The sequence below is a fragment of the Spodoptera frugiperda genome, chromosome 29 (genome assembly GCF_023101765.2).
Source record: "Spodoptera frugiperda isolate SF20-4 chromosome 29, AGI-APGP_CSIRO_Sfru_2.0, whole genome shotgun sequence".
Classification (NCBI taxonomy): Eukaryota; Metazoa; Arthropoda; class Insecta; order Lepidoptera; family Noctuidae; genus Spodoptera; species Spodoptera frugiperda.
Window position 1 is genome coordinate 8,079,216 of NC_064240.1, and position 11,075 is coordinate 8,090,290.

An 11,075-nucleotide genomic window follows, 5' to 3' on the forward strand; every position below is an offset into this window, starting at 1 on the left:
ATGCGGTGCGGAGGGCAGCGGGGCGGTGCTATGCGGAGGACAGCGGGGCGGTGCGGAGCAGTGCGGTGCGGTACTGTACTGTACTTAAGACAAGGATAGTGACACTAACACGACGCCAATGCTAACGTGTGACAGAGACATATAATCGAGTACCGAGTATTGTCGAATAAACACGAAGATTCACGAAGTAACCAAAAAGGGATGTCCAAGTAGCGTGTGTGAGGGTGTTGTTTATCGATTTTCTTAAAATCGATTACTACGAAACAAATTACTTATCAAACAAAAATATATTTATTATCAATGTTATATTGATGTTTTAAATTTTCTTAAACAGTCGTTACTCAAATAGTCGTTAATGATAATTGATATTCAAGTAAATCATAACTTTCAATTGAGAAAATACTTTCTTTTAGTTTTATTTTCATGTCGAAATATCGTTTATAAAATTAACTATATTTGTAAATCTTATTTAGTTTAATATATCATATAAAAAAAAACAATAAACTCTAAATGAAAATATTGATTGCGATATTTGATCGATAAAGGGTCTATTGTATTTAGACATGGTCAATCTCTCAATATGATTCCAAAAGTATGCTCCGCTCCGCCTCACTCCACTCCGCTGACCATTTTTCACCGCTCTTCTCCGCCCCTCTCCGCCCAACTCCGCGTCAGTGGAAACACTGACAACTTTTCACCGCTCTTCACCGCTCTTCTCCGCCCCGCTCCGCGTCAATGGAAACGCGGCCTAACAAAGTAATTGTATAGATAGCTTAATAGCTAGTAACTATAACAACGTATTACACGAGCTAAGTAAACATTGGCAATTTTTGGCATGTCCTCAAACATTTGTGCCCTTGGTAATATTACTAATAGATCTTCCTACACATCTTTATGTTACAACAGGCAATCACATTACACCTTCTTAGAATAATTTTATATGTATTTTGGGTGTGTACTTTATGTGTTCAATTTATCGAAATGATACCAAGTACGACATAAACCTAAACTTATTGCTTATTGGTTTTAACTTTTATATTAGTTACTACGAATATTGAGAAAATACTTTTTAATTCAGCACTAACTAGATAGTTCCAGCTTTGTTCCAATTCACTTGAGTGGTAGACAATCTTCGTGTTTTTCATTCTATAAATCAATTATTTATTACATCCGTATTATAGTCGATTTTAGATTTTTCACACGAAGTTTCTAATAATTTTCTTTAGCTTTTCTTTGGCTTTCAATTTCATAACTGGCGTATAAAATAAAATTGCAACACATTGTAATCCACTCTTTACAGCAATTAAAAGGTTTTTAGCTAATTCTTTTGAGTGAACATGTCTATCGGAATGGAACACACAAAGTATGCATTATAACACAACACTAGCATTACACACTTTGACCCTGAGTTTATCTGAAGAATATCGGAGAGTAGACATGATATGACGATTATACACTTTCGGGCGTAATTGCCTGTGCTTACAGATTGCAATCAACGCCAACGTACACAACAAGGACGCGACGACTGCTACGTGACGGTGCCTTAAAATTATAGAATAGACCTCATTAGCTGATGCAAAGACGATGAAAGAAAGCCAGAATTGTTGCAAAAACATTCATTAACTAATATTAGAACTCCTTGTCTACAATATAGGTTACGTACAATCCAGGTAAAGTATAGAATAAAGTTCTGGGAAGCAATAAAATAAATATAAACTTTATTAGACTATAAATGAACATTTATTTGATTGATTACATTATTAAGTACAAGTACATCATTAACTGAAATGTGTAAACCCGACCTTGTTATCTTACGTGTTGTGAAGGGTTTTTAATAAAAGGTACAATATCCTTGAAAGCATGCTACTCGTAAATTTAGCAACTGAGATACCTTCATTACACATTAATATAAAGCAGTAATCTCGTTAGTCTTATGTTGATGTTGATAATATTTTTTCTGTTTACGAAAACCATGTTATTGTATACTATTAAGTTTCTCCTCTTCGCTATAATAAAGTAGAGGTTGGCATTGGGCTCGCGATTTCACGGATCCATCGGAAATATCACGGATGTAAATTATAAAGCACTTCCAATTTACACTGGCCACTGGCAAAATTTCAGCCCATTACCAAATATAGTGTCATTCCGATTTGTAAATATAACATCAATAATTTGTCTTTGAGAAATTTTATGTGGAATTTTAATTGTTTTTGGTTATAAACTAGTGTGATTCACTTCCAAGTGCGTAAGTTCTTGCTCTGGAATTACTATTAGTCACAAGAATATAGTCACTATTAGTACAAAGATTGGTTGCCTAGTTCACGTACACGAATTATTGTATATTGAGCTACGTACGTGCTTCAAATTCAAATCATAGATTTTAACACCGCAAACAGTAACGGACTCTAAGATCGAAAGATGATGCTATATGCTATGTTAATTACGTGCAATACTTACTCAACACATAAGTAAGCTAAATGGTAGTCTACGAAACAGTCTCTTATCAAATAACAACTTCACGTGCGTTAGCTGCGGCAATTAAAATTACTTCCAGAGACATCGCTGATGAGTTCATTGTTTGCAAGTGGCGACCGAAACGCGATTGCTCAATTGTACCAGCCTAAACATGCAACGTTTGCAAGGACATCTGTTCACCCACCAGTGACTACATCTGCAAATACTGCTGAATGCTCGAGAGTTTCAGTTACAAGAATCCGACAGAAATGATAAATCGTGATTATCATTTAAATAACTAATACATATAACTATTAATTTGGACTTTTAGATTAAGGCCAAGATCCCTCACTCTTGTGGGTTAAATCATTACAGAAATATAATCAAATAAAATATTCACAAGGCCGTGGTCATTGCATGTCACAATACTAGCCCACGTTTGCAAAGTCTTTCAAAAAACTGCGCAACTTGCATTAAAAATTTAAGAAGACCGCAGTAAATATTCGTTGCCGTATTGCGAAAAGGAAAATGTGTTTATAATCTTTATATTACTGTAACACAAAGTATAACTGCGTTAATTTAAGCGCATTGTACCTAGATATGCTTTTAATAATCGAGCACGGAGTTTCGATACGACAAGATATAAATAAGTCAAAGGATTGACATTAAGCTTTGATATGATTTCTCGTCAACATCAGCCTTCTTTTTTTTTTATTCATTCGTTTCGGCTAGTGTTTTTGCTTTTTGTAAAGGGTAGGCCAGTATTCGGATCGGAGGTTACAGAGGGACAGAAACGGATATGAAATAATAATTTGTATTTGCGCTCAGTCTTTCGTCTTTATCTATGTACTAGTAAGTATGTCGTAAAGTTTTTTTTAAATCCAAAATGAGACATTCAATAGATTTTTCAAAAATATTACTTTCCTCCGAATGAAATTGGCAAATTCACGAAGAACCAATAAACCTTAGTTATTGGTTCCAACAAGCCAATATAGATGATAGAAAGACGACAAGGGCCAAGATGTGTGTTCCAAATGAAATATTTGCAAATATGTAATCTGTTACAAAATTCAGTCGATGGCAGCAAACATAACACTCGGCTTTCTATGCCCTTTTGTATTGTCATCACGTAATTTAGGATTGAAGTAAATGTTGTAAGTCGAAAATAACATATGCTACATCGTATGTATTGCCGCAAACTCTTATACAATGATGTCGACTGAACAAATAGTTGTGTGTTCCGCATTTCTACTGAGCTTCATTTACGCAGGAGGTTACGTACGATTCAGTCGACCAACCAATCCATCTACCTAATAAACTATTATTGCAGTAGAAAACAATTTTAAACAATTTCAACTTAGGTTTTAGGTCTCCGCAAATTGAAACTGTCTAGTAAACCCTCATTAGAAACATAACCGTCTACTTTCCCATGTTAGTCGAAAAGTTAAGAGACACGCAACATCAAAGAAATAGCGTTGTGCGATGATGTCTCGCAGCAAACGGGGTCAATGCTCGCCAAATGGACTAGAATAAAAATAAGAAAGGCTATAGCACTCCTTCGACAGGTTACTTACCCAGTTTTCGCGCTATTAAAAATTCAACGAATCGTCACACAACTTTCACTAACCGTGAGCCAGTGCATACGTCTAGAGATTGTCATAGGTAAAGCTACGCATACGTCAATGACCACTATGATTTTTCCGATTAAGATTTCAGATAGGTACAGCAAATCAAACCTTGAAAATATCTTTTTTTTTCGACAAAGACCGTCAGAGCTATGGTATGGATAAAGAAATCGGACAGTAATTCAATTGAAGGAGTAAATGAAATATTAATGCGAATAATAATTGTTGCTTAGAAAGTTCTATACGAGTCGTCGAGATTGGACATTGCATGCTCGCACGCTGCGCGAGAAAGCACGACGGCGCGCGTTGCTAACTAACATGTAGGTACTGTTTTGATGTGTTGTGAAGACCTTGAAATAGGTCTCCATGAAACGTCGATTTCATTTACTTCTAACAAAATTGTCTTTTTTATAGATGAATGAGATTAGTAGTTATATCTGATAATACCATGTAATCATAGACGAAGCCGTAATATTTTAAATCGGCAGACTTTAGTTTTTTTTTTCAAACAGGTGATCTGACCTATAAACTAGTTACTTAGCTTTTATTTCTAATTAGGTCGGGGTCAATTGGCATTAACTTAGACTGGATTTACAAAGACTGATAAGAGCCTACTTCACGATTTTACTTTATAAGTAGTGATTACAACTACGGAGATTACTTGCGGCACTGAATGAAAGTGTATGTAGGTAAGGTACACAAGTGGTACCAATACTGGCAAACAAATTAAATTGGTGGTCTAACAGAGCAATGCTTTGTTTGATGAAAGTAAAAGTCGCGAATATCTTTGCTTACGGTGAAAATCATCCGACAAGCCGAACAAACCTGTGCCGAGCGCGAAGCGACCCACTGCTCACCGAGTCACGGAGATTTCACTTTTAACATTTCCAATGAATGACCCTACTTTACCATACATATTAAAGTATTATGAAAATATGTTAATTAAAATTTCTTATTGGATATTTAGTCAGAAAAATCATTTTACATATTTGACTAGATCAGCTGACAATGAGAGGTTAGACTCAAACTGTCATGCTGTTATGTAAAGAGGACTATCATTGATAAACACAAAAAAACAATTGCACAATAGAATTTAAAAACAAAATATTTGCCTTGATTATTTAAGGAAACCTGTGAAATTAATTCACTAAATACAAGAAAACTAATATAAAAATAATCTGACCTGACATGTCTTTCCAAATATTCGCAATGGAGATGGTCCGGGAGGTTTGAGTTTCACAAATACAGTTTGCTTTCGAACTTTATGTCCGAATTGACACAATAACTTATCTTGAACACGAGCACAGAGCCTACTCGAACTTAAACACGCCATAGCTACAACTGCAACGAAACGCTTGAGGATATGAACTGCATAACACACACAGCTTACAGGCATTCGCCATTTCCCCCCCACTTTTAGACAGCTGATTGTCAAAGTCGCCATGATTTTAATGTTACCATATTTGAAATTAAAAGAAAATCACAAAACTCACTTACTTTTCTTAATAATACATTGCTTAATTCGTGTAAAATTGAGTAAACATGTGTGAAATGTAGTGTAGATGAAAAATAATTAAAGATTAATATGGAAAGTATATAGTCCTGTCTCAAACTTTGTATTTTACAAGTATTAACAATAGGAAGTGTTGCCAATGTAATGGTAATTTGAGATACACAACCGTCACGCTGTCAAAACTTCTAAATGTCAACGTCAACTGTCAAGATTGGGACAGAATTCCATTTTCTAACCTCAAAAGTAATAAGGTTGTTGAAATATTCCGCACTTTACAATATTGTATTATCTTTTTTTTACAAGAATCCAGTATGATACCACGTTTTACTCATGTATTACAACTAATGAAAAATGTGGAAAGGAATTTGTTTCATATGTTTGGATACCATCCACCTAAAGGTAATTAATTTGTGAGGAACATTATTATTCTGTATTTCATAATAATGTTAGTGTAACAAACTTATACAATATTCTAATAACTATTCTAATACTTGTGGTGAAACAGGGCTAGATACAATTAATTATTACTTCTATTACATATTACAGAGCTAGCATTAGCTTATGTTCATGAGAGGAAGCCTGTAGCTACTCCTAAAAAGTTCTCGATTAAAGACATCGTTGGGGATGGTTTCTTATTGGCTGTACCAAAATTCAGGAGAACTATAGAAAGAAAACTGAAGAGAAAATTTGGTACTCCTGAATATGTATGGAAGATGCTTGTACCAAAAAATCACATCAAAGTTTGCCAAAACTGTGGACATCATCATGAGAAAAGAAGATTATGTGGTATGATTATTTTAACTATAACCAATTTAAGAGAAATGTCGTAAGTTGTAATGGACATGCAAAATCTATACTGTTTCGCTTTGACAGTTTGCTAAAATATTCATAAAAATTCTTCCATCTTTTCTAAATTAGTTACTTATTTTATATAAACCTTTTCACAGAAAACTGTTACACCAAAATAAAGAAAGAAACTGAGGAAATTCAAGCACAGATAAAGGAAAAACTTGGTATCAATCCGATTGAACATGATGTTGTGGTTTTGTATAAAGGAGAAACTCTTCCCGATCAGGTAAATTATGTATATTATACACATTTCCAATGTGTACCTTATCCACTCTAACGTCCGGCCCGCGCGACCGTTTATCTCTCTAACGTCCAGCCGCGCACGGCATCCGAACCGCGCGCGACTCGCAAGTTCGTCGTAACAAAAAACCTATATAGCTACTGAACCGTAATGCCTAGAATAAAGAAAAGAATACCAAAAAAAAGATAGAAGAATACTGATCAATCTTAACGATTTTTTTAAATCTTTAGTTAATCTTTAAAATACAATAAAACGGGTTAAACATGAAACACAGAAAAAAAAAACAGAATTATTTCTACCTTTTTAGAATATACGGCACAACTATTGCATATTTTATCAATAAAATATTTTTACAACAAACTAGACTCATTACCCTTTCTTTTGATGTATATTTGATTATATTCGGTTAACTCTAAGTATTGTAATTAAATCGAAAGAAAACACTACTCGTAATTTTACACATCAAAAAACCTGAGGAACACATTGACATTATTATGGAATCTTCAATGAATTTAGTATATTTCTCTTTGAAAAATGTATTATTTTGCTTATTACGAAATGTATTTCGATATTTTATATACTATTGTAATGCAAAGTATGTAAAATATGTATAAACAAAACTAAAAGTGGCCAACAGCATACGACCGGCCATTTTTTTCGAAACAATCGTTTGAAGTTAAAATTAGACTAGATTTATCAGCTAAAACTGTGATATTTATACATCATCGTAAAGCACAAATCTTCTAGTTTATTTTGATGTATAACACTTGCAAGATAAATTAAACAAAACTGTAGTATTTACGACATAATTGTTGGAACTCACAAAAACACTTCAGAACACGGGCGTAAAACGAGTCAACTAACTTTAAAAATTTATATTTTGTTTGTCAAAGCATATTACAACGCCATGTCTTATTTTTTCGTCGAACAATTTATTCAGCTGTATAGATAATCAGTCAAAACTCACCAAACAAGACCGTATTTTAAACTAGAGGGAGTTAAACAGAACTCGTCGCTTTGGATACTATAGTATCCATGGACGTATGACGCTCCTTTTTTTGGATACCGTGCTATCCATGGACGTTAGAGTGGTTATAACTCTATCTGATAAAATACATGGCTAAGCAATATAATTTTGGGAAATCAGTTCCTCATCATGGTGAATTTACTGTTTAAATGACAATGTACATATTACATTAATAAATCTTTTTTTTATTGAATGACTCTTTGTGTTCCTTGTGCAAGCGTACTAAGAAACGCAGATGGTCGCGATAAATACAGGAAATAGGCCTTGGGTTTTTTAAATTCTTTTTATTTCCAATTCTTTATCTGCAATGTTATCAGAATAATAATTAAGTAACCAAGGATCTTATTTTCATTGCATAATATTGATTAATTTACATTTCTTGTACATTGATGAAATTAAGTGGGGCAGGATCTGGCATTGTCATTTATAATTAAGTTGATATTTATATAATAATTAATTTATATTCATAACAAAAACAATGATTACAATTTTTTTAGCATTCCTTCACTTATTTCATTTGACTTCTAAATATTGTTAATTTATTTATTTATAAGGAACTTCGTTCCATTCGGGTGTCCCACATGTGACATCTCAGTTTAATTTTTTCCTTTTTAATATAGCAGTCATAAGAGTGATACAAAATAATAACACAATTTATGTATTCTCGTTTCCAGCCCAAGGAATTTTGGAAGGGCAAAAGAATCATTGAAATGAAAAAGGAAAGGCCACAGTGGTTCAGCAAAAATCTTCTTGAAAAGACTACACAACAACCATCCAAGTCTACAGATGTCAAACCTACTGATTTAGCATAATACTATAGTGAACCATTAGTACTGGTTAAGTAATATAGAAATAACAAATAAATAGATATCATAAATAAAAGAGGTGTATTTCATTTCCATCACATATTGAAAATATTTGCTAAAAATTAAATTTTCTATTTATCTATATTCATATAATTTATGTCATTTGTAATATAATTAATTAAACTAAATTGCTATCATATTCTACTACAACATAACTCTTAGAGATTGTAATCCTAAAGTATACTTAATTTAAATCAGTGAATAGTTAATTTATTTATCATATCTAAAGTAATACAAGATAATTGTGCCCTTATTCCAAACAATAAAGCAACTCAATTATACATTAATTGAATTAAATATTTTCTATTTACAATTTTCAGGTATTGAAACCTGTTTTAAAAGATCTATAGAAGAATTAGAACTAAGAACTATAATTAGTTTTATATGAGGAAATTTTACTCCACTTGATTTTTTTAATGTTGCCTACCTGTCTTTATTACTGTCTGTAATTTATGTCTTTCAAAGTAATCATAAAATAGAGAAATTAATATAAGATCACTTAATGGAATGTTGCAACTAAACATTATGCCATAAGATATAATGTATGTATGTGATATGTACTAAGATGAATTATTCAAAAATCCAAACATACAAATATAAAAAACATATGTAGATCAGTCATTAAACAAAATTTTATATAAATAAATAAGAATTCATAAAATTAAATCATATTATCAAATGAATTTGGAACATTATCAAAGTTATCAGTAATAGAGTCAGGTTCAGCTTCCCCTAAAAAGTGGTTTTCAACATGAGACTGGAATTCTGAAAAAGCGATTTCTTTTTGGAATCTCTGTCCACACATTGGACAAATCTTATCACAAGCTTCATCAACATTCTCTTTTTCACTTTCTTCTAAAATACTTTTTTTGTAAGCTGATGTGTTTAATTCACTGTAATTGTTATTATATGTACTAGAATCTGCTGGTGTTGCCCAATTTGCTAGACTGTCACTTGTCTCAATCTCCTTATGTTCTGATGTTGTAATTTTGGCATTGTTTGCAATACATGTCGGACACTTGTACCCATCTGTAAAGATAAACAAGTAATGCATAAACTTTTACGTTACTAATTGCTTAAAACACAAAAATAAATTACACAGAAAAATATTTTATCAAAATCATTTTATACCTCTCAACACAGTTTCTACTTTAGATATAATTAGTTTTAAATCATTTTCTTGCTGCATAAGCTCCTTTTTCATACTCTGCAATTTTTCTGTTTGACAGCGGATTTCTTTTAATGAATCTGTAGGTGGATCTTCAATGTATGTAAAGCCAATTGAGTCAGCATTCAAGAGATCATCATCCATATCCTGCAGTTGTGCCATCTGTTCATATTGTTCAACCAACTGTGACTTCTCCTGAATATAACTGTTTATCAATTTTAGAGATATTTCTTCTAAACTTGATTCTGAATATTTTTCTTGGTAATGTGAACTATTTTTTGGGGTGCTATGAATGTATGTGTTAGTGCGTAGTAAAGGCTGCTTGTTGGATTTATCAGGACCTTTTAAAGTGGAGATTTTATTCCACAGATTTTTATTTTCACATTGAACCATGAAAACATGGTGCATGAGTTTAGACTTTTGTTTGTTCAGCTCTGCAATCTTTTGATGTAAAGCCAGCTTTTCGTCTTCTTTCATAGGTGTGTATGTTGAGCACTCTGACGCTTTAACCACATCCAGTTTTAATCGCATATTATCAGTTTCCAATGCGTTAATTCTTCTTTGTAATAATAAACATCGATCTCTCATAGCATGTAGAGCTAACTCATGAACGCTGATATTATTACATTCACCTTTCAACGTTGTTTGGAAAGTAGAATCATTATTAAAACTGACGATGGATGACGAATCCATAGTTAGCCAATATTTAAAATAGACACAATTGAGATAAAATGTAGAAAAAAATTGATTGTTATCGTACTACAACAATAGATTTCTTTAGTTGTCAATGAACGAAGAAAGATCACAAAAACATAAAAAATAAAGATTATACGCGTACAACTCGACTTAGACGAAATTGACAGATTGAATTTGACAACTCCATCAGATGTTAATGACAATGACAGCGTTAGGTTATACCTAGTCCGTAAAATTTTGATGTAGAATGATTTCTGGACAATATGTCGAAGTTCGCTATAGGGGGCAATTATTGGAAAAAATACTCAGAGAAAAATGAACAAATAATTAAAATTTATAAAATGTATTTGTTTTTACTCAAAGATTTATCAAAAAACTTGGATAAATCAATAAACACTGAGTTACTCAGTACTATTTATTTCGAGAATTTATCCGAAAGATCGCCCGATCTATATACAATTATTAGATTTCTAAGAGTTATCAAAATATAAAAAATATACGGATAGTTGTCGTTCTACGTGGAGGACTAAGAGGGAGGTCTTTGTTCAGTAGTGGATGTCTCTCGGCTGATGATGATGATGATAAGGATAATAAGAGGTTGTGTAGCTACAATTGGATTTAATTTAAGTGTACTAA

General features: G+C 32.6%; 3 protein-coding genes across 3 annotated transcripts in view; 1 reads left to right on the forward strand and 2 right to left on the reverse strand.

The window, feature by feature from the left end:
* LOC118268135 (all trans-polyprenyl-diphosphate synthase PDSS1) overlaps positions 1–5,538 on the reverse strand; it is a 40,848-nt gene extending 35,310 nt beyond the window's left edge. The window contains exon 1 of the mRNA XM_035582438.2: positions 5,263–5,538. Within this exon, the coding sequence (XP_035438331.1) occupies positions 5,263–5,523 (261 nt within the window). The 5' untranslated portion in view covers positions 5,524–5,538. The remainder of the gene's footprint in view (positions 1–5,262) is intronic.
* Positions 5,539–5,799: 261 nt separating this feature from the next.
* LOC118268138 (39S ribosomal protein L32, mitochondrial) lies at positions 5,800–8,591 on the forward strand. Its single transcript, XM_035582440.2, has 4 exons — positions 5,800–5,991; positions 6,139–6,378; positions 6,540–6,667; positions 8,384–8,591. The coding sequence occupies exons 1-4, from the start codon at positions 5,904–5,906 to the stop codon at positions 8,519–8,521; spliced, it is 594 nt and encodes a 197-aa protein (XP_035438333.1). The 5' UTR covers positions 5,800–5,903; the 3' UTR covers positions 8,522–8,591.
* LOC118268136 (protein spindle-F) lies at positions 8,580–10,622 on the reverse strand. Its single transcript, XM_035582439.2, has 2 exons — positions 9,707–10,622; positions 8,580–9,604 (listed from the first exon to the last, which is right to left on the reverse strand). The coding sequence occupies exons 1-2, from the start codon at positions 10,434–10,436 to the stop codon at positions 9,237–9,239; spliced, it is 1,098 nt and encodes a 365-aa protein (XP_035438332.1). The 5' UTR covers positions 10,437–10,622; the 3' UTR covers positions 8,580–9,236.
* Positions 10,623–11,075: the final 453 nt, after the last annotated feature.